At 39.5% G+C, this 23195-nt stretch overlaps 2 protein-coding genes across 7 annotated transcripts in view; one reads left to right on the top strand and one right to left on the bottom strand.

The window, feature by feature from the left end:
- Positions 1 to 42: 42 nt before the first annotated feature.
- Positions 43 to 23192, bottom strand: mei4 (meiosis-specific, MEI4 homolog (S. cerevisiae)). Of its 5 annotated transcripts, XM_067416748.1 has the most exons (7): positions 22975 to 23192; positions 22793 to 22883; positions 20516 to 20642; positions 10275 to 10514; positions 6134 to 6633; positions 3903 to 4034; positions 43 to 1127 (listed from the first exon to the last, which is right to left on the bottom strand). In XM_067416748.1, exons 3-7 carry the CDS (start codon positions 20559 to 20561, stop codon positions 900 to 902), a joined length of 1146 nt encoding a protein of 381 aa, XP_067272849.1. In that variant the 5' UTR covers positions 20562 to 20642; positions 22793 to 22883; positions 22975 to 23192; the 3' UTR covers positions 43 to 899. The 5 variants fall into 5 exon arrangements, with proteins under 5 accessions (XP_067272849.1, XP_067272846.1, XP_067272848.1 ...); XM_067416745.1 differs by having other exon boundaries at positions 22793 to 23192; XM_067416747.1 differs by lacking the exons at positions 20516 to 20642; positions 22793 to 22883; positions 22975 to 23192 and adding an exon at positions 12438 to 12643.
- Positions 16999 to 23195, top strand: part of LOC137040921 (interphotoreceptor matrix proteoglycan 2) — a 35393-nt gene continuing 29196 nt past the window's right edge. For both annotated transcript variants that reach the window (XM_067416744.1, XM_067416743.1), the window contains exons 1-2: positions 16999 to 17178; positions 18181 to 18396. In XM_067416744.1, coding sequence (XP_067272845.1) covers positions 18282 to 18396 — 115 coding nt within the window. In that variant the 5' untranslated portion in view covers positions 16999 to 17178; positions 18181 to 18281. The remainder of the gene's footprint in view (positions 17179 to 18180; positions 18397 to 23195) is intronic.

Genomic DNA, 23195 nt, shown 5'->3' with positions numbered 1-23195 from the left:
CCATCTCCAATTCCAACCATCCATCCATCCATCCATCCATCTCCAATTCCATCCATCCATCTCCAATCCCATCCATCCATCTCCAATTCTATCCATCCATCCATCTCCAATTCTATCCATCCATAGCTGTCACAGGGGCACCACTGTCTTTCCCCACAGGATTTTGTGAGACTAGTGAGTGAACACTTTGACAGCAAAATTAATTCTCCAGACCCAAAACTGCAATGATTGACATCAGGATAACCACAGCAATGGACAATACAAATTATATGTGAATAGATCTGCATCAAAATATTTAAAAAATGCTGCAGTGACTTGTAAAGTAATAAGTGAAGGGCCACTCTTCTACATAGTGTAGCTTAAACCAGCTCCAAAACTCCTGCTTGGACATTTCTAGTAGTCCTAAAGACCTTTGCTGTGTCTGAAATTGCTCCTATACCCTTAAATAGGCCATTGTTTGAGGGGACAGCCATTTGTAGAGGTGTCCGAAACCATAGTGGACGTTATTGTGTGCAGATTCAATCCCACAATGCACTGCAATGTGTACAGCCAATGTACCCTCAACGGTTAGAGAATACCCATAATGCACTGTAAGAGCACTTAACCGTGTCTGAACAGTGGTGGCACTCGCAGCTGAATCAATCAATCATCCATCCATTTTCCAAACTGTGCTGGTCCAGCGTAATATCCTACAGTTATAAGTCTTTTTTAAATTGATTATTAAATTGTTTAATTATGGTTTATACAAGTTTGCATCGCAGAGATGATTTATCAAGCATTTATCAACACTGACTGGCTTATCATTTATTAACTAACAGTTAATATTTTTGTAAGACAAAACACATCATGTAAAGTGAGCTCTTAAAAAGGAGCAAAGATTTGGAAAGACGGCAGTCAGCTCATTGTTGCCCCATCCTAAAGAGACCACCGATACGCCACATATACAGAGAGAACAGGGGAAACTCGTCTGCAAGAGTGAAGGCTTTAGTTTCCAGGTTGTTCACAAGCTCCTGGTTTACATTACAATTCGTGTCCTGAGCAAGTTGTTCCAGCAGCCAGAACACATAGAAGGAATTCTGATAGCGGATCCAGTCCATCTGATGGGGCAGCTCCTCTCTGGATGTCCTCTGCACGAGACAAAACCCTGCCATTATTGACCTATTGCTTACAGTCAGATTAACATCCAACATGGAGTTTTACTTATTGCAAGTATGATAATCCTTTTATAAAACACCTTTATGAACAAGTAATTAATGTCCAATAACTTAAGACAAAATAGGCCACTTAGCCAACTTTGGTTTTATCTGTCCACAGATATCATAAACACAGAAAATCCCCAGTGTTAAATTAACACTGCTCAGAGTTTGAGTCCACACTCAAGATCACTAAAGTAGTGTTAAAGTTAATGAGATAATTAAGTGATTAATTGAGTATTAGTGATGAACACCTGCTGTTAACAAGCATAATCAACAGGGGCACGTTCAAAGCTCAAACTGGTGCACAACGTTTCCTGGAAACGGTGTGCAACGGCTTTGAGGTGTGTTTTCTCCTTTTTGATGGGTGTGTCAAATATGTCATCCCAATCAACAGCAACGTGTGTAAAAACCACGCGGTGTTAAAGAGACAGCTCGCACAATGGGTCCAAGTAAAGTTGTTTACATGTGTCTGCTGCAGCTCAGTACACAACAATTGAAGATATTAGAAGACATGATTGTTTAGACATGATTGAGTTTTATAATAAAAAATGTAGCATATCAACATGATGATGTAGTTTACATTTTTAGCTTCATTGCAAGGCAAGTTTATTTATAGACCAAATTTGATAATGGTAATTAAGTGCTTTACATAAAAATGAGAAAGAAAATACAAGGTATTAAAAAAGAACTAGAAATAAAATTATTTAAATTAGAATTGATTACCAGGGGATAAAGTTAATTAAATGGAATGGGGATGTTCTCTTTTATTCTGGACGGCAAGGGCAGTGATTGCATCGAGCATGTTTTGCAGTATTAAAAACAATATTTTGCAGTATTATATCAATTTCCCCAGGCTTTGAAAATTCTTCAAAAAGAACAAAGAATGGCCTTCTCAGCTGCCATAGTCGCAAGTCCTGCGTCATCAGAATAGGGTGTTTAACGCAGCACCGTTTGCAAAAACGTTTTGTCGGGGCAAAACGCAGCCCTGCTGTTAACAAGCAGAATCACTGAAGGAAAGAGTCGCCATTATGGTGATTAATGTTTGCTTTAGTTAGGCTCTTGACCCTTTTGGGTTTTTTTCTGGCTTATGTCACGATAAGTAGAGGCACCAAAATTATAACAATCAGTCGGGTTATCAGTCAGATTTTGCAATTGAGTCCAGCTCTACAATCTCAAGTGATCCAAAGTCTGATTCATTTACGCAAACTGGTTCTTTTCAGACAGTTCGGCTCAATGAACCGGTTCAAAAAGCAGATTCATAGGTTCCTGACGTCATCATGCAATGATACCACTATGCATTTCTTTTATGTTTTTTTTAATCCATTTCTCAGTGTCGTAAGGAAACATTTAAATAAAGTAATCTGTGTCAATGCATACTGAAACAATCTAATAGAGTTAATTTAGCTGATTATTGCCTTTCATTCACTAAAGTTAATGGTGTTTGTGTTTACAGTTAATTTATTTATCCTGCATGTCGGATTCAACAAAAAAAACCTGCACAACTACAGCACACATTACAGGCACTGATCAACAAACGCGGATATGTTCATGTCTAAAGTAGCCTAACATAGAACGAGTAAACCAACTCCTTGTTTATTGTCCTTATAAGCTCCTTGATTTAACATATAATCTGCACGCGCAAAACCATATTATATATTTTAATAAAATAAAGGGCTATTTAATAAAACCAGTTCACTTAAGTTAATGGTGTTTGTGGGTATAGTTTCTTTCATTCACTGATCCTTTACGTCGGATAGCCTACGACTGACCAATATTGAGATGTACATCTTAGATGTACAGATTCCTAAAAGTTTTGCACATACAGCGCACATTACAGACATGTGTAAACGTGGATATGTTACATGTCTAAAGTAACCTATAGAAAGAATAAACGTATACATTTCGCTTAACCTAAAATATAATTTGCATGCACAAGAAACTACAGTAAAATGTATTTAAATCTCTAATAACGTTTTAGAATAATGGTCATTAGTTAACAGTTAACTACATTAGTTAACATGAACTAATAATTAACTGCACTTATAAAACATTTATTTATCTTTGTTAATATTAATTTCAACATTTGTGCATATGTAACCAATGCATTATTAAAATCTTGTTAACATTAGCTAATGCACTGTGAACTTACATGAACAGCTGGATTTGTATTAACTAATGTTAACAAAGATGAACAAATACAGTAAGAAATAAACTGCTCATGGTTAGCTCATGTTAGTTAATACATTAACTAATGTTAACTAATGACCAATATTCTAAAGTGTTTACAAATCTCTTAACAGAAAGGTTTTTGCAGGTTTTAATAAAATGCTATTTAATAACAATGTCATAATAAGCATATTTCCAGTTGCCTAAGTGCCTCAGACTTGTGTCGCCAAAAGTGTCGGTAATACTCTGCAAACTCCGAGAGCTGGTTGTACTGGATCCTTGGTTATTTTTTAGTCGGACATGCTACTTTCAGCTTTTGCATCTTACGTCATCAACCTGGAGCTACAGTTCGATTAATGAACCGGCTCAACTAGTTACTTGCTGAGAACCGGCTCAAAAGAAAGATTAGTTTAAGAACCGAACATCACTACTAAGACAGCTGATGGAAATGTCACTGGCCCGACTGAGTCAGTACGGCATCGTCACGCAACTCTATCATTTGCATGTTGATTTTTATTTGTGTAGTGTGTTGTAATTTACCTCACAGGCTTCCCACAACTGCTGGGCCAGCTGAAGGATCTCGGACATCAGGAGCTGAATAAACGGCATTCTCAGGAGACAACTTCCTCCCAGAGCCAGCAGACACTCTGACAGCACGTCATGGACTGAGAACTAGAATCAAAATGAGACCAAATCAGACTGACCTGCTTATCTCTAGTTCAGGGGTGACCAATCCTGCTCCTGGAGGGCCACTGTCCTGCAGAGTTTAGCTCAACCCGAATGAAACAAAGCTGAACCAGCTAATCAAGGTCTTACTAGGAACTTCAAGCAGGTGTGTTGAGGCAAGCTGGAGCTAAAGTCTGCAGGACAGCAGCCCTCCAAGACCGAGTATGGACACCCCTGCACTAGATTATACAATGAAAGTGACCCAGAACACACCCTTCAGTACATGACAGAAAACAAACATCCCAATGAAATAAACAGACTGGAATGCCTAAATATATGGCCTATACTCATAACCAGAGCTCCGTTGCTCTGATTGGTTTTAGGTCTGTCCAAACGAGTGCAGAGGCATTTTCTTTCCTGGTTCGGTTTAAAACATCCCATAATCACAGCCCAATGGAGCAGCGTCAGACTCATATACTGACTAGAATCTGAGTGAGATGACGTCAGGCTAGGTCTAAGGATGATCTTACTCGAATTTGGTGAAAATTGGACAAATGGTTTTAAAAGAGGTGTTAAAAAAAAGTTTTAAAAGAAAATCTTATATTATGACACGTGATGATGCGCTGGCAAGATGGCGACGGCAAGCTTGTCTTTACTCTTCAGAATCCTATGAGTGACGGCAAGGACACTACGTCCATATTTTTTTACAGTCTATGGTCTTACGGCATTGAGCTGCTGGTTGGTTAGTAGCAAGCTGATCATCTCCTTCAACAAATCTTCCACTTTGCAAAAATGCTGCACGTTCATCAGCCAATGAGATTCAAGCAATCCCCGTAGTAGGTGTTGCACCGACTAGTCTAATGCTCTGCCATGACACTTTAAGCTTGACGTCGACTAGTCGCAGGATGAGCAATTTCCTGACACGCAAGTTCTGCTTTCAACAGTTAAAAATGACAAATAAATGCATACTCAGAGAGCTCTCCACAAGACATGTTTGATTACCATCTGGATGCTCAAAATTGATTGGGAGAATGCAGGCTTATTGTACACAGAAGTTAATTATCGCGCTAGACTAATGCGTGCGATTGCAACACACACACATAGCCAATCGCACATCACACGGAGATTGCGCGCCCCTCACACACAACCATTCAGTAGCGCAGAAACGTATTGTCAACGCTGTGATTTGTCAATAAAATAGCTTAGAAACTGAAAAGTTGTAGCATATATTTCTTAATAAATAAAACTCACAGCTTCACTATTAGTCGAGAGACGTTGGCAGGTAGAATTAATTCACACTCACTAATGCATTCTTATCTTTATCGTGCTATTTTATCTGTATTTTATTCAGAACAAGCAGAAATCTGTGCGAAATATAGCGACCATAAGACAATAGAATGAATCAAAAGCTGTTATGTAGGACCAATAACCTTATGGGCAGCGCTGTCTCATATACCATAGCTGTCCACAAGAAAATACGTGTTTGTGTCTCAGCTCAAGGCTCAGGCTTATTTGTTCATTAATGACGACATCAGCAGCGACTAGTTGACTCCGACTCGACTTTCATCACATAAATGTCGACTTTAAAGGAAGTGTGTGTAAGATTGTGGCCAAAAGTGGTCCTGCAATCACTTTCAAATGCCTGTAGAGCAGTGTCTCCCGCTCCCCCTGATTCGAGGTTGCCAGATTGGCTGCAGGATAAGCAGAACGTTTGTAGATCTGCAGCTGTGGTAACTAGAGCATATCTGGCAACCCGAAACACTACTGACTTCGTGATTGGTCAATAGGTGGAGGGCGGAGCTTCAGGCCAAAACACAACATGTCAACATCAGTTGAGGGCTGCAACAGCATCTTTTAAATGACAATATCCTGGCCGGACTACTGTTGTCAGTGATAGAAGTATTTGAAATTAACATGATATCTTAATGTCTAGTGACATATCAGGGCCATTTTATGATTCATTGAAATACATTTCTTACATACAGTTCCTTTAAAAAAATCGGAAGTCGTTCAACCCCTACCCCGTAGTATAATTATGAGTTGCCCACTTCTCGCCCGGTCTGCAATTTATTTTACCCACAGTACACAAACCTCTCTAGTCTTACCGCATTGAGCTGCTGGCTCGTTAGTAGCAGGCTTGTCATCTCCTTCAACAGATATTCCACTTTGCAGAAATGCTGCACTGAACACCCATGTCGAGTCTCTCCTCGACTCAGGGTCTGTGCCACCAGCTGTGTGGCCTGATGCAGCTGCTCCGGGTGATGTAGAGGCTGTCCAACATTTGCCTGCCTAAAAACCTCCACCACAGAATCCAGCATCTGCACCACCGAATCCCAAACCACGTCCCCATCGCCACACAGAGACGTCTCTACTCTACGCAAGCCACTCAGACACTGCAGGAACTGCATGTGTTTTAACATCCTCCGGTCCTGCCGCCACTGTCTGTCCTGGAGGGGGAAGTTCTGGCTGTTTGGAGGGGTTGGAGGTAAACTCGGGCCCTTAGCAATGCAAACATGTGTTTGCGAGCTGTTTGCAGTGTCACAGCCAGAGTCAGCCTTCAACTGCTGCGGGTCATCCTGAGAGAGAGATCGGGCAATCTCTTGACCTGTGAAAACAAAACACAGCGGGTGGGTATAATGCTATTTCATGCATTCAGACTTATTTACACTGTTAAAGAGTCGATTCTCATGCTGAACATTTAAAACAAAAAGAGTATTTCTGTCCCTAATACACTCCTTCCGGCTTCGAAGAAGTTACAGAAAGTTTATTTTTTCAGAGTATGGCGATGTATTATTTGTCTGGGTATCACCAGACCAAGCTCAATCTTTTAAGGCTGAACATTGGTCTGGGGAGTCTGCTCTGTATTTTCTACTGCACAAGAGGGGTGATCAACGGGCATAGTTCAAATTACTCTCAAACGCAATTGGATAGTCCTTCAACCAATCAGACCACAAGAGGCGTGATCAACGGACAACGACCCATCGCTTCTCTATCCTTCATCAGGTTAAACCCATAGACCGCCAATAATGCACCAGGTGGATAAGCCAGTCTGTGAATGGTTCCCGCAAAAGTGTAACAGAAGCAGTAGAAATTAATGTACATGTTTCCAGACTGAGTTGCCGGGCAAAATCAAATCACCGGCAGATCAGGCTGGGTTTACCCAGTCTAATGTATTATGTCAAAATGGGTGGAATTCCTTGTATGGAAACTTTTCCAAAATGAGTTTGTGCGCGCCCATCAATGAGCTTCGTTTGGGTTACAGGAGCCGTTGGCGGTGCTGTCATAGTGTTTTTAGACACAAGATCCACAATTAAATCCACAATTAGATCCACAATTTAGAGATTAATGTCTCTAAAGAAGTGTGTGTTTCTGGTGTGAGGTAAAAATAGCCTTGTTCAGCTTCCCAAATAACCCAGCGTTAAGGGAAGAGGGGATGCAGTTTGTGTTTCCGGAGTTCTGCAAGTGTGTGTGTGTGTGTGTGTTTGTGTGTGTGTGTTTCCGGTCATGAGTGAAAACTGCAGGCAGTGAGTGAAACTGCATCAAATGTGTGTTTTAATGTATATAATGTAAACAACACCAACGTATAGTGAATCAAACGTTATCCAGGGACAATGTCATGATGTTGTGTTGTGTGTGTATGTGCGTGCGCGCACTCGTGACTTTAGCTCCGCCCACTGCACGCCTCCACGGACTCGGCTGTTTTCAGAAAGAATTGGTTCAGTGTATCTGTCTTTTATAAATATGATAAACAAAAGACTCTTGGGAGATATGAAGGATCAACACTACTCTATAGATACTCAAGATTAACATGAGACTGGCAGAGACGGTGTGTGTTATGACCTCTTTAATTATTATGCACACCTAAACATAAGGCGTTTTTTACTTATAGCCTTCCTTAATTATATAGCACTAATAAAGAATTAAATAAAACATTTATAGTAGCTATGTTGTTTGGAATTGGTAAAATGCGCTTGCAAAAAAAAAAAAATCAACTTTTATATTTTAAGAAATCTCTTATTCATTAACTTTCCATGATTTGTTTTTTAAAGATTGTATTAAAGGGGTACTTCAGCGCTGGGAAGATGAATCTGTATTTAAACTGGGTCATTAATGTAGTAGAAATGTGAAATTATTTTTGAATTTGGTGCTTTCTAGACTAAGAAAAGACAGAAAATGTGTTTTTGTCTCATGGAGATGAAAGACTACAATTCCCAGAATGCTTTGCTGCCCTGTGAGGCCATTCCCAAAGCCGCTGCTACAGAATCACTTTTACTCTCCCACCACCGCGTTATTCTTCATAAAATCAGTTCAGTTAGAGAACAGACACTACAATTAAAAACTCAACGTGTGTGTTCAATATATTGTGATTTAGGCGCTGAGGAAGTGTCACAAACGCAGCAGGAGTCAGATTACACACATCGTGATGAGAGCTGAGGTAAACGCGTCCACGCTCGCAGCAGTCGTTCTCAGCGCGTGTTCAGTCTGCCGCATTTTCAGTTCATGCCTCTGGAAGATTAACTTTCATAGGAATTAACCTGAGAAGATAAAATACTAATTTTGCTCCGCCGGCCGCACCGTTAATATGAATGCCTGAGCCGAGCTGAGCTGTGAGTGCGATCTCCATCCCTCATGTGTGTTGAAAACATGCGGAAATGGCTCCCTCTGCTGGCTGTAGTCTTTAGCATCTGGCCAAGCATTTTACCGATGACGCAAATTGACGATATTTGCGTCACCAGAGTAATTTTTCAAGAAATAAAATATTTAAATAAATCTCTCGTCTCAGGCAGGTATAAGAGGTATGAGCACGATCATTCGAATATACTCCAGGGTTTCTGCTGATACAAAGCCATATGCTAATCGATGAAGTAACCCTTTATTCTCCATGCATTTAAAGGTGCGCTATGTAACTTTTCCGTCCGCTAGAGGTCGCCTATTTAAAACAAAGACGTAGTTTGATGACGGCAAGTTTGAGTTCAGAGTCTCGGGACATGTGGTCTTCACCTCACAGCCGGTGGGAAAGAATCGGGATAGGACTCGGGCATAAATCATGTTCATGATGAGATTATTAACGTTACTGTAGTGAAGCAGAGCAGGAGCGAGTGTTGAGGAGCTGAGCGAGGCTACTGAAGAGATTGTTACGCAAACACACGGGACTTTTATTATGACGGGACACAGTCGCCAGCGCCATTTCCGCTTTTCAGGTCACGATTAGGAGGTAACGCAGCTCTGTTTATCATATTAGACACATCTGAGTGTGTTTAAAATGATGTTATGACGCTATTCTGTGCGTTCGCTCAGCGGCTGCTGTGACTCTTGTTCACACTGCTAAGAGGAAAGCACTTCTGCAGAATAAAATCAGAAACCGAGAGTAACGCAGATATGACGGCATTGTCAGGCGACTCCCTTATGCTGTGTTCACACCGCACGCGAATGACACGATTTGCGCAAGTGATTTACATGTTAAGTCAATGCAGAGACTTGAAAAGGCATTCGGCGGCGCGAATGGCCCGATTCGCGTGAATGACGCGGCAAAGATCACGCGAATTAAGCGTTTTGAACGCGTGATTCGCGCGAAACACGTGAATCGTTCAAGTTCAAAAATCTGAACTTTGGCGGATATTCGCGTCACGTTAACCAATGAGGAGCCTGCTTACTGCTGTCACGTGGTGAAGTGATGGCTGGGAAACCTAGAGGCCAGAGTAATTTAAAAATACTACTGATATTGTGTCATAAAATGTAGTTTTAATAGTTTTTCAGGCGAGAATGTAGTTGTTTAAAGAGATAAAGATTTATTAAGAGAGCTCCTATTCGAAAATTTGATCTGCCGTTTTCGGAGGTGTGAGACCCAGGCGATCAGCGGAGCTCAGCGCTCATCAACCCTGGCGAGAGCAGCCTTAACTCGGCTAGTCCTTCTGTCGACTGCCGCTGCCTGGCTGAAGCCCCTCCCATGACGCGAATTTGTGTCTGTTGTGTAGTGAACGTCACGCGAATAAAGCGAATTTCTCGCACGAATGAAGCGAATGGATTCAAAATGTTCACGCGTCCAATTTATTTGCGTCATTCATGTGTGGTGTGAACGCAGCATTAGACGTAGCAATTTTCTCACGACTTACAAATAGTTGGAAACATTTGGGTATTTAAGAACTCAACTGAACAAAATATATAACACTTGCCAAGTGGGTTTTGGATATTTTACTGCAAAAATTCTACATAGTGCACCTTTAACAGACGGATATGAAACGCTACCTTGTTCTGGCTCCGTGCTGCTCCTGGTCTTGAACAGTAAGCGCGTGAGCAGCAGCTCCTGTCTGAGATGCAGCAGATCTTCATGAAGACCTCGAGCTTTAGACCTCCAGCCATCTTCCTGCTGTCTGAGTCCATCAGCCAGAGACTCAGCGAACTGTCTGGCTCCTCCTGATGGCCTGGCCTTAATCACAGCCACAGCCACGGCCAGTCTGGAGACCCGTACATACCAGCTCACCGCTCCTACACACATAATGCAGCAGCTCACCTTAAAGGGTTAGTTCATCCAAAACTGAAATTCTGTCATTAATTCCTCGTTTGGTTGGACACCCGTCAGACCTCCGTTCATCTTCACACACAGATGAAGATAATATCTTCATCTGTGTATGAAGATGAACAACACATCTGTGTGTTGAAATCCAATGGCTCAGAAAGGCCTTCATTGACACCAATGTCATTTCCTCTCTCAAGACCCATAAAGGCACTAAAGACGTCGTTACAAAGCCCATCTCACTACAGCGGCTCTACAATCATTTTATGAAGACACGAGAATATTTTTTGTGCGCAAAACATCTAAATAGTGATGGGCCAGTGAATCGATTCATGATTCGGATCACCCTGACGGGTGTCCAACCACATGCGGGAGAGGAATTAATGACAGAATTATCCTTTTTGGGTGAAATAACCCTTTAAGCAAGAACTAGCACACGTCTGGACACAAGCAACACACACTCGCAAAGTATGCATTGTAAAATGAAATATGAAAAGACAAGTGCTATTTATTTTAGTGCCAAGATAGCACAAGAAACACAATCTAGTTATAGTGCTGACAATGAAGTACTGTGACAATTTGTGATTATGAAATATTATTGTTCATAATTAATGTGATTAAGTAAACCAGTTTAAGAAGTAATTTGATGTACAGGTGATCCTGAATATAAATATACATTACCGGTCAAAAGTTTGTAAACTTTATTATTTGAGTTGTTTTTGAAAGAGGTCTCGTATGCTCATCAAGGCTGCATTTATTCAAAAATACAGGAAAACAACAAAAAAAAAAACAGTAATATTGTGAAATATTTTAATATACTTTAAAATATAATTTATGTCTGAATTTTCAGCATCATTCCTCCAGTATTCATTGTCACACGATTCCTTCAGAAATCATTCTGATATGATGATTTATTATCAATTTTGGAAAACATTTTTGAATGTTAGTGTATATTGTTACAAAATATTTATAATGTTTAGCAGCCAGGTTAATATATATTTTTTAAATCCAGTGATATTTTTTAAGGATTCATTGATGAATAAAAAGTTAAAAAGAGCAGTATTCATTTAAAATACAAATATTTTGTAACAATATACACTAATGTGCAAACATTTTTTCCAACATTAATAATAAATCATCATAGGAAAATGATTTCTGAAGGGTTATGTGACACTGGAGGAATGATGTTAAAAATTCAGCTTTGATCACAGAAATAAATTATATTTGAAAAGTATTAAACATTATTTATTTTAAATTGTAATAATATTTCGCAATATTACATTTGTTTCTGTATTTTTTGGGTCAAATAAATGCAGACTTGATGAGCAGAAGAGACTTATTTCAAAAAACACTATATATATTATGTTTTCATTTAACAATGAGGTATTTTATTTATTTAAAAAGTAAAAAATATAACTACCTTTTTTGGCTTGGACACACAGCCCTACAAAATGGTGTAAAATAGTGCAGATGTGTGTAAAATGTGTGTATAGTGTTAATGCGCACAGATGTAGTTCCGGCATCTGCCAACAGGGGCTGAGGAAACAACCAGGAAACAACACGCAAGACGCAAAATCTCAATAAATAATAAAATACAATCAAATTTTTTTTGCTGCTAACTCCAAATAACGTATCATACAAGAAGAATATGACATGGAAAACATGTTGACGATTGGACCCCCGGCAGACCATTATTACAGGCTAATATTATAAACTAATCAGACCAGATCATGTCCACACTCAAAACATTGTCTATAAGTAAAAACTCAACTGGGAAACCTAAAACTCATCATTAATTATCGCCTATATAACACTTTTAGGTTTCCCGGTTTAACAGATAAGCTAGTGTGTTATTATATCAGCCCTTGATAGAATAACGTTAAGTTATCATTCACCTGCATCGTGAGTGGGTTTACCTTGACGAAACGAGGCAGATTTCTCCTCCATTTTTCTCCAAACATTAAAATGTCACCCTGAGACGCTTGCATTGTGTATATTCATTTTAATAAACGTCGAATAAGAGCAATTTCCTCGAAAATACATTGATAAATCACAGGCAATCGACGAGGGTAAACAGTTAAGGGTCGGCTAATTAATCCGTTTCTATGGCAACCACGGAGCGTCACGTATGATTGCGTCACAGACGGCAACTAGTCTACTCGTAGGCCTACTATCCGTCCTACATAATATTCGAAAATAGAACTAGATGAGTAAAGTTGGTAAATAAACTTTGAAGGTGGCTTAATAAAGCTAGATCTGAAATTTGGAAAAAGTTAATTAAAAGCTTACGGTTTGAATGCTTGTAGTTTAAAGTCTCAGACAGACAGACAGACAGACAGACAGACAGACTGATAGATAGATAGATAGATAGATAGATAGATAGATAGATAGATAGATAGATAGATAGATAGATAGATAGATAGATAGATAGATAGATAGATAGATAGATAGATAGATAGATAGATAGATAGATAGATAGATGATTAGACAGACAGATAGACAGACAGACAGTTAGAGACTTTCCAGTCAGAGTTTGGAAAGAAGAGAAACTACTAATACACAATATTACTGTTGCTGGTGGCATAGGTCAACAGAATTTTATTTTTTTTTAAACAAAAAAGTGATACCACTTGTTTGAATGGTAGTGGACCTAAAGACTGAGCAATAAAGAATTGACCAGACAGTGAGCAGCTCTTCAGTCATCAAAACAAGACAATCGGATTAGACTTCCTTACAAAAGCCCTTTATGTTTACATGGTGGGGTTAAATCAACGGATTATTTTGTTTGTTTGCCGAGAACTGCAAGAGTATTATGTCAGTTTTATGTAATACAATTGAAGCACAAATGATTGGGGTTATGACAGGGCTGTAGATTACACACCATTTTTTAATACATTTTCTGAGCTCAAGCAGTCAGTGTAAAACTGAGCAATATGAAGACGGATATGGACAGCATCGGAGCCAATTAAAGTCAGTGTTGATCTCCTCCGATCTCCACCATCCAATGACGTAACCTCTCTGCCGTCATCTGAAGAGTTCCTGTAAATACTCTGACGAAAGTGTTATCTCAGGCTCTGTTGAGAGCACACAATGTCAATGTCTGCCGTGACGAGTCGTTGACTTATGATTTATAGATAATAGATGTCACTCTTTTTTCCAAAATAATAGCCTAGTTTAAAGGACAACTCTGGTGAGAAATGACCCTAGGGGTAATTAAATAGGGGTAAATTCTGATTGGTCAGATGATTCGGTCTGTTGTGATTGGTCGTCCACTAGCAGCGCGTGTTTCAGAAGCTACATTTCCATTACAATAATTATTCATACTAACATGTTATGATTGAGGAGCTGGCCCAAATAAACGGGTACCTACCCATCTTTCCAGAGCAAGCGTTTGGCCGCGTTCAACTCAGAGATTTGAGAAGCAGTCGTCAGTAAAATGATGTTTGAGAGTTAAATTGTTCGCGGGTGGAACGTGCAAAATAGGCGGGCATTATGGAAATGCCTTTTCTAGTGATGTAGAACTGTAACGCAGTGAGATTCGAATGAAAAATGACTCATTTAGGCGCTTCAGGGTCAATTATTTCTTTGGTTAGACAATAACTTGTGCACTTTCCAACATTGCTGAATGTTTACATTCACAAACAGCAATATTACACACTGCATGAAAGGGGAATATGCGAGAAAAATTATAAAAAAAATTGTTGGTTTAAATTAAAAAAGTAAGTAACCTGGTTGCCTTAAATTTTTTAGTTTGTTTAAATAAACAATTTGAGTTGATACAATGAAGTAAATTGGTTTAATAGATAGAATCTCAAAATATTATTGTATCTAAACCACATAAAAAAAATTGATAAATAATGAAAACAGCACAATCTATGCGTCATCACTGCGTCATCACAAATAAAACACACACAATTACCCAATATGCTTACAATCTTTGAATAATATTTGAATAAAGGTTGTCGATTCTCAAAAATTGAACTCAAAATTTTAAGGCAACCAGGTAACTTTTTTCTTAATTATTTTTTTACAGTGCATAATAGGGACACTAAAGAAAAGCAGCAGTGAATTAACATGCAATTCATGCGATGCCAAGGCTTTGGTATTTATAGACCAAGCCCTTGGACTGTCAATGGCAGGAGTAACTTTCCTCCACTTATCCCTGTCACAGGGGTCATAGTTCAAAAGCAGTCAGACTCAAATGGCTTTAAACGGCCATTACAGGTGATCCCAAGAACGGGCGTCCATTTTTGAGAATGGACACCCTATTTAAACCCAGCAAAAAGGTCAGCGGTTCTCTCCACACATGCACTGACATGATTCGAGTAATACTGGGGTGAACTTTGCTGCTTCCTACATGAAGAGGGCAACTGATCTGGCAGATGCTTGAATGGAAAAGCCACTAATTGGATGAGGTGGGTGGGCCACGGGCAAAGCAGGATTACGTCTGAGCATCAGATAATCAGATTATTCCAGAAACAGATCTAGCTTTTTAAACTACTTCAGTGTAATCTGTCACACAATGTTACGCCTCTACACCAAGACTACATCTCTATCATCTATCTCCACCTGCTTTCTCCGTTTCTGCTTTTCACATTCACAGTAATGTCTTCTGTGAGATACTGAATGTCCATCTCAGGTTCCTTCATATTTCAGGGACCATAATGGCTTTTCCTGCTTCTGACGGATATATTCAAGAAAAAGGACTGAGCATCTGAAGTCTTGATACAGCATGGGGTTAGATGTAAGACTTGAAGTCAGCATGTTTTTGAAATGTGTGCATCTCTTCACACTCTTCTTTTTTATACTGTCCGTCACAGGAATTCAAGGTAACTAAGTCACATTTTATCACACGGTGTATTATGATTAGTAACTTACTCAATAGTTCGGAGCCCTGCACATGACATGCAGTAAAAACGTTTGACTAATTAATTCCCTCGATTTGCTAAATCGTACACATGATTTATAAATCATGGGAACAAAATTGTAAAATGTGCACACAATTTATAAATCGAGGGAATGAAATAGTAAAATGTGCGCATGATTTATAAATCGAGGGAATGAAATAGTAAATCGTTTGCACTATTTACCCTTTTTTCTTGCAGGTCATGTGCAGGGCTCCGTACAATAGAGATATTTTGGAGCAAATTATTTTTCATTGCATAGTGTGCAAACAAAATGTTGGTTTGATAAAGAATACATAATTGTCATTTACAAATGTCTATAGACGCAAGTGTGTTAAATATATTTGTTTTTGTTCAGTTGTGTGCTAGTGTGATCTCAGATTGGCCTGGTGTCTACACGTGTCTACATAAGATACATTACAAGTCATCATGGGCCATGCATTAAAAATGCACTGGTTTTGCTTTTAGCTTTTTTATATCATTATTCTTTTTACAAATTGGTGGAATTATGGATAAATAATTTGGCCAATACAATAACCAATAATTATTTTTATACTATGGTCTGCCTGAATACCTGATTCTGATTGGCTGGAAGGTGTGCAATAAAACCGTTTAAAGGATTAGTTCACTTCAAAATATAAATGTCATGATATTTTACTCACCCCCATCTCATCCAAGATGTTTGTGTCTTTCTTTCTTCAGTCGAACTTAAATTAACTTCCATGGCAACCAAAATGTTGAAGGTCCAAATCAATGCAGTTTCAAAGGAAGGGCTTCAGAGGCTCTGCACAATCCCAGACGAGGAATAGGGTCTTATCTAGCCAAACCATCTGTCATTAAAAAAAAGAAAAAAGAAAAAAGTTTATGCTTTTTAACCTAATTTGCTCATCTTGTGCTGCTCTGCCATGTGCCAGTGATTGCGCAATCACTTCGAAAACGTCACACTTCTAGTCGGCAAGCACCGCCCCTGTGTTTACAAAGCGCTTGTTCAAAGAAGACTAATACAAACATCCTTTATCAAAACAAACAAACAAACAAACAAACAAACAAACAAAAAAGAACCCAAAGATGTTGCACTAATTAAAGTTGAAGATGGAGATGGAGAGTTTTTGGTAAAGGCCTTTTGTATTAGTTCTCGTAAGTTCGCTTGGGACGGTATTTTTTCCTACGTGATTACACAATCCGTGGTGAGCAATTTAGGTTAAAAAGTATAATCATATTTCTTTTTTTAAAAATGACTGATATTCCTTGTCTTGGATCGCACATAGCCTCTGAAGCCCTTCAAAGCCCTTTGAAACTGATTTGGATTTAAACATTTTGGTTATCATAGAAGTCCATGGTGTGGAGAAAAATGCTAGATTGTTTCCCTCAAAAAAAAAAAACGTATTTTCTTTTCGACTGAAGAAAGAAAGACATGAACATTTCGGATAAAATCGGGATGAGTAAAATAACAGGAAATTTTCATTATGAAGTGAACTACTCCTTTAATGCTCAGGTAGTTCCAGTCAGTTAAATTCCCGTTCTATATTAATGCGCGGTTTTCATTGCGGACACACACACACGCATTCAGGAGCACAGAAACTTTTTATCAACGCCACCCGCGACTTTTAACAATAAAATAGCTTTGCTTCAGGATCACTACATTATATTTCTCAGCATCGATGGGGTTAAATCTATTTTTAAGTTATAAACGCACATCTTCATTGTTAAGAGAGACGCTGAACTGACGCAGGTAAGACTCTCCTCTCTCTCTCTCTCTCTCTCTCTCTCTCTCTCTCGATAATTAATGAAAAAAATGCTATAATTCATTCATCCAAATAAATGTTATCTTACGGACTACTTTATCTCTGTGTCTGATAATCAGGCAGAATGCTGGATCCAATCATTCGTCAGTACCGAAAATAACCGACAAGTTTACACTTCCGATCAAATTTTGCGCTGTAAACATTAACAGCTTAAAGTTGTCAATGTTTGCAAATGACCATGGTATAATCAGGATAATCAAGGCTAGCTAGCTGACTGCGGAGGCAAACATCCTCCGCTTGGTGTCGGCGGTTCTTTGCCTCCACGTCCTGCCCTATTTTTTGAAAGCCGTTAAACGCTATATTGGCCGATAAATCTAAATCAAAATTTTTATTTAGCTACTTTTTGAGACCCTGATTATAAAAACAAAAGCCTCACCATTAAATACACCTCCCAACACAATTATGATGTTCTTATTATAATTTTATGTAGTCTAATGTTGCACTGAACTGTATTTTCCTTTTTTGAAGTGATTTCAATCATATTTCAAGCAATTCAAACCAGTGCGAAGTGTTTCAGCTGAAGGATATACATTATTTATTCACTTAAAAGTCATTATGAACAGATACCGATATGGGGCATCCGTAAAGAAGTTGAACCCAGACAGCAAATAGTGTCGGCCCAGATTAGGGCCACATGGTGCATGTGGATTCAATGTGGACCGGATCTGGGGCCGACACTATTTTGCTGTCTGGGAAAAATTAAAATGGCAGAATTAATACAAGTGAAAGGATACAGTTCCAGATTTACTTTCAAAATGTAAATTTGCTTGCCAAAAACATGTCCTGGCTTCCAGCACGAGCGCAGAAACAAATCTTAGCATTGCATAGTATCCTAGTTTTAGCAAATGACTGTTTTGAGAGCCCATGAGGACTTTGAGAGCTGATATTTTTGGTTGTAATGGTTACTAAAATAACATTTCTTTCCCCAGACAGAAACAGGCTAAATCCAGTAGAGACTCCTCGCTCTAGCAGCTTAACAAACCTGCCAAATGCACCAAAGCAGAATTCAGGGGTCAGAACTTTATTTGAAATGGAAAAGCATCGTGTCAAGAGGTCAGACTTCTTCCACTCAGAGGTGAAAGTTTGTCCACAGGAGACAATGAGAGAGATCATAGCGAACCATCAAATGTTCTACACACTGAGAGGTAACTGTCAATCTTATATACAAAAAACATCTTCCCTGATAGGCAGGTTTACCCTTTCAAATGCATTAATGGTTGTGTTTAGAACAGAGGCTCTGCAATTTGTGCCGCCCTAATCAAACACACCTGATTGAAATAATCAGCTCATTAGTAGAGACTTCAAGTAAAGCTGGGTGTACACTGTGTGATTAATAATAGTCCTTTACAAGTGTTCCTTGTCAGAACATGATCAAATAGTAAGCCATGTCACACTGTAAGATCTCAGTTGTCATTAATTTCAGACTGTACGATAGTCAAGGTGTGCTAAAGACGGACACACACAAGAAAATTTGTCCGGAGCTTTATATCATCAGTCAATGACTCGTTCGGTGACAGTGAGCTGCATTACATGCGGGACTGAAATGGTGGCTACAAAAAAAATCTCTAGCTCTTGTTTTGGTCATAGTTTGTCTTGAAAAACCGAGATATTTGACGATTGTCGTAGGAAAAGTCACACTGCAGGATTGTGCAGCAAATCTTCTGACACTGCTAGAATTTCATCTGAGGTAAAATTTGATTGCGCGGTCATTAATTGGCTGCTGGTGAACATGTCAAACTAACGATCAAAGACGTCAGGTTTTACGATCAGCGGAATCTTTTAGGATTTGCTAAATTTGTCTCAGACGGCAAAAGATGGCGGTGTGTTTCGACCGCAGGAACCAGGGTCTAAGGCCGTGAGTCCACCAAAGCGTTTTTAGCCAGATGAAAACACCTCGCTGTGGGCACTTTCAGTTGAGACGCTTTGTTTGCTATGATACAGAATATCCGCAGAAATAGTAAGAGTAGTGTGGGAAGTTAGACAGGGTAAACCTAACCTGATCTGCTGGCGATTTGGTTTTGCCCTGCAGCTCAGGCTAGAAACTACATTAATTTATCCTGCTTCTGTTACACATTTGCGGGAACCAATCACAGACTGGCTTATCCACCTGCCTTGCTATTGGCGGGTTTAACACAATGACGGATGGAGAAGTGATGCCGTTGATCGCGCCTCTTGTGGTCTGATTGGTTCAAGGACTATCCAATTGCATACAGACTTATTTGAACTATGCCCCAGTTGATCACGCCTCTTGTGCAGTAGAACGCCCCAGGGAACTAGAGACTTTGTGGTGCTACTCGGTGCGTTTCACTTAAAATTCGACCATATTACCGATCTGCCCGCATTGACACTATATGATAATTGAAATTAGCTGGATAACATCACCGTTTTCTCTAGAGCGGCTGTACAGCCGAATCAAATTCTGTTGCATTATTTTCCTGTTAACACGGTGAAGCTGCTTCAAACAATTGGAGTTGTAAAAAGCACTATATAAATAAAGGTGACTTGACTTTCGACCACAGGAACCAAGGTTTAAGGCTGTGTGTTCACCAAAGCGTTTTTAGCCAGATGAAAACACCTCATTGTGGGTGCTTGAGAACGTTTTAGCAGCATTTTTTTCAGTTGAGACGCTTTGCTTGCTATGATACGGAATATTTGTGAAGCGTTACTAGTATCTCATTTCACAGATAAGCCATTTCCACTGAAATGACCCGGAAAAATTTGTCCCAACTTTTTTCCCAGGAACTCTTTTTTTCCCCCCAGACCTGCTCCTGTTTGCTTTTCCTTTGCGGTCTAAAGTACCGTGAAGATTAGTCCGGTGACGTAGGACTGTGCACGACTTTCCAGTTCCCACTGGAGTTCCTCCTCCACATATAAGCTTAATAACCTGAACCTCGTCATCGGACAATCAGTCGTGTTTTTTAAACTCCATTGTTGATTTGAATAGCAAACAACTCTTACTCCATGCACAACAACAGACATTTAGGTTGAAATAAAATGCTGTGTGAACCAGTCAGCACATTCAACGCACAAGTCCAACCCCTGAAAAATCCTGAACTTTGAAAAAGTGTTACCTCACAAGCGGGTCCATTTTGAGGGGAATTTTTACCCGGAACTTTATTTAGACCCTGGTTTCTGCGGTCGAAACACAGAGTACAACCCCAAAGTCCCTAGTTCACATGGTGGAAACCTAGCTATAGTTGGTTTCTGTATTGTTTCTATTATAATAAAGTATATATATAAAAATGTCGATACAATGTAAATTACTTGCTCTGGCTGTTGCTCTGTCCGATATTATGCTTGTCGTTGTCATCTTTTGATATTGTACAAGCAGAAAGCAGCGGTTGGTTGGGTGTGGTATATGTCCCGCCCCTCCTCTTCTGTGATTGGACGGCTGGTGAAAAGTGACAGTGATGAGTGTTGCGTTTTTCTCAAAGTTGAACATTCTTCAACTCTCGGCGACCAGTAAAAAACGTTGAACACAAAATAGACACTCAGTGCCTTGTTATTCTTCTGCTTTTTTTTTTTAACGCGGCACTCCCACTTAAAACAATTCAAAAAGTTTCTGATTTCTGATTGGTGGAGTTCACATAGCATTTTATTGTAACCACTATTAAGAGTTAAGTGCGTGCAGTAAGAGCTGTTTGCTATTTGAATCAACAATGGAGTTTAAAAAATACGACCGATGGACTGTTGATGATGTTCAGGCTTTATTAAGCTTAAATGCGGAGGACGAATTCCAGCGGGAACTAGAAAGTCGCACGCAGTCCTACGTCACCGGAATAATTTGCCTAACTTTCACGGTACTTTAGACCATGATGGAAATGCAGACAGCAACAGGTCTGGGGGATAAAGTTCCTGGGACAAATTGTTTGGTGGAAACGTGGCTCAAATATGCCAACTTCCATACTATATACAGGTCCTTCTCAACAAATTAGCATATTGTGATAAAGTTCATTATATTCCATGATGTAATGATAAAAATTTAACTTTCATATATTTTAGATTCATTGCACACCAACTGAAATATTTCAGGTCTTTTATTGTTTTAATACTGATGATTTTGGCATACAGCTCATGAAAACCCAAAAAACTCAAAAAGTTAGCATATCATAAAAAGGTTTTCTAAACGAGCTATTAACCTAATCATCTGAATCAACTAATTAACTCTAAACACCTGCAAAAGATTCCTGAGGCTTTTAAAAACTCCCAGCCTGGTTCATTACTCAAAACCGCAATCATGGGTAAGACTGCCGACCTGACTGCTGTCCAGAAGGTCATCATTGACACCCTCAAGCGAGAGGGTAAGACACAGAAAGACATTTCTGAACGAATAGGCTGTTCCCAGAGTGCTGTATCAACGCACCTCAGTGGGAAGTCTGTGGGAAGGAAAAAGTGTGGCAAAAAACGCTGCACAACGAGAAGAGGTGAGCGGACCCTGAGGAAGATTGAGGAGAAGGACCGATTCCAGACCTTGGGGGACCTGCGGAAGCAGTGGACTGAGTCTGGAGGAGAAACATCCAGAGCCACCGTGCACAGGCGTGAGCAGGAAATGGGCTACAGGTGCCGCATCCCCCAGGTCAAGACACTTTGGGCTACAGAGAAGCAGCACTGGACTGTTGCTCAGCGGTCCAAAGTACTTTTTTCGGATTGCATGTCATTCAGAAATCAAGGTGCCAGAGTCTGGAGGAAGACTGGGGAGAAGGAAATGCCAAAATGCCTGAAGTCCAGTGTCAAGTACCCACAGTCAGTGATGGTCTGGGGTGCCATGTCAGCTGCTGGTGTTGGTCCGCTGTGTTTTATCAAGGGCAGGGTCAATGCAGCTCGCTATCAGGAGATTTTGGAGCACTTCATGCTTCCATCTGCTGAAAAGCTTTATGGAGATGAAGATTTGGTTTTTCAGCACGACCTGGCACCTGCTCACAGTGCCAAAACCACTGGTAAATGGTTTACTGACCATGGTATTACTGTGCTCAATTGGCCTGCCAACTCTCCTGACCTGAACCCCATAGAGAATCTGTGGGATATTGTGAAGAGAAAGTTGAGAGGCGCGAGACCCAACACTCTGGATGAGCTTAAGGCCGCTATCGAAGCATCCTGGGCCTCCAGAACACCTCAGCAGTGCCACAGGCTGATCGCCTCCATGCCACGCCGCACTGAAGCAGTCACTTCTGCAAAAGGATTCCCCACCAAGTATTGAGTGCATAACTGAACATAATTATTTGAAGGTTGACTTTTTTTGTATTAAAAACACTTTTCTTTTATTGGTCGGATGAAATAGGCAAATTTTTTGAGATTTTTTGGGTTTTCATGAGCTGTGTGCCAAAATCATCAGTATTAAAACAATAAAAGACCTGAAATATTTCAGTTGGTGTGCAATGAATCTAAAATATATGAAAGTTTAATTTCTATCATTACATTATGGAAAATAATGAACTTTATCACAATATGCTAATTTTTTTAGAAGGTCCTGTAGTAGGCGAAAAACAGTATGTGTGCATCTGAATTAATAGTATTCATAAAACAGTAGGTGAAAAGACTTACTACTTCTGAAGAGATCCTGAAGTGTGCATCCGATGGACACTTTACATTAGGCCATGGGAGAGAATTTGTAAATGTTAGTGTAGCGACACAACTGTTGAGAGAAAATATACGCAACATATGAGAAAGAAACAGACATAATTAGCCCAAATTTGATAAGTAATATGAATTAATGAATGAAATACCTCTGTTGACTGTCTTGATATGTATTCTGTATTCAGCAATACAGAAGAATATATTTTCATTCATAAATTTGCACGTTTTGTCTTAAAGCATATTAAAAACATCACATAGACACACCAACAACATTAGCAACTTGATTTTCACCACAAGGGGACTTCCACTGCAAAACAAGTCCAGAAAGATTGAAATATTCTGTCAAATGTATAATTTGAACACTTTTTCA

The sequence above is a fragment of the Pseudorasbora parva genome, chromosome 15 (genome assembly GCF_024679245.1).
Source record: "Pseudorasbora parva isolate DD20220531a chromosome 15, ASM2467924v1, whole genome shotgun sequence".
Lineage (NCBI taxonomy): Eukaryota > Metazoa > Chordata > Actinopteri > Cypriniformes > Gobionidae > Pseudorasbora > Pseudorasbora parva.
Note: the sequence above shows the minus strand (reverse complement) of the source record. Positions and strands in the feature narration are given on the sequence as shown.

Coding starts and splice junctions, on each gene's coding strand:
- mei4 (XM_067416745.1), bottom strand. CDS start 22,909: ATGTTGCGTATATTTTCTCTCAACAGTTGTGTCGCTACACTAACATTT. Junction 20,643..22,792: donor TCAGGATCTCTTCAGAAGTA/GTAAGTCTTTTC, acceptor ACTTTTCACCAG/CCGTCCAATCACAGAAGAGG. Junction 4,035..6,133: donor CGAGCCAGCAGCTCAATGCG/GTAAGACTAGAG, acceptor TTTTGATTCTAG/TTCTCAGTCCATGACGTGCT.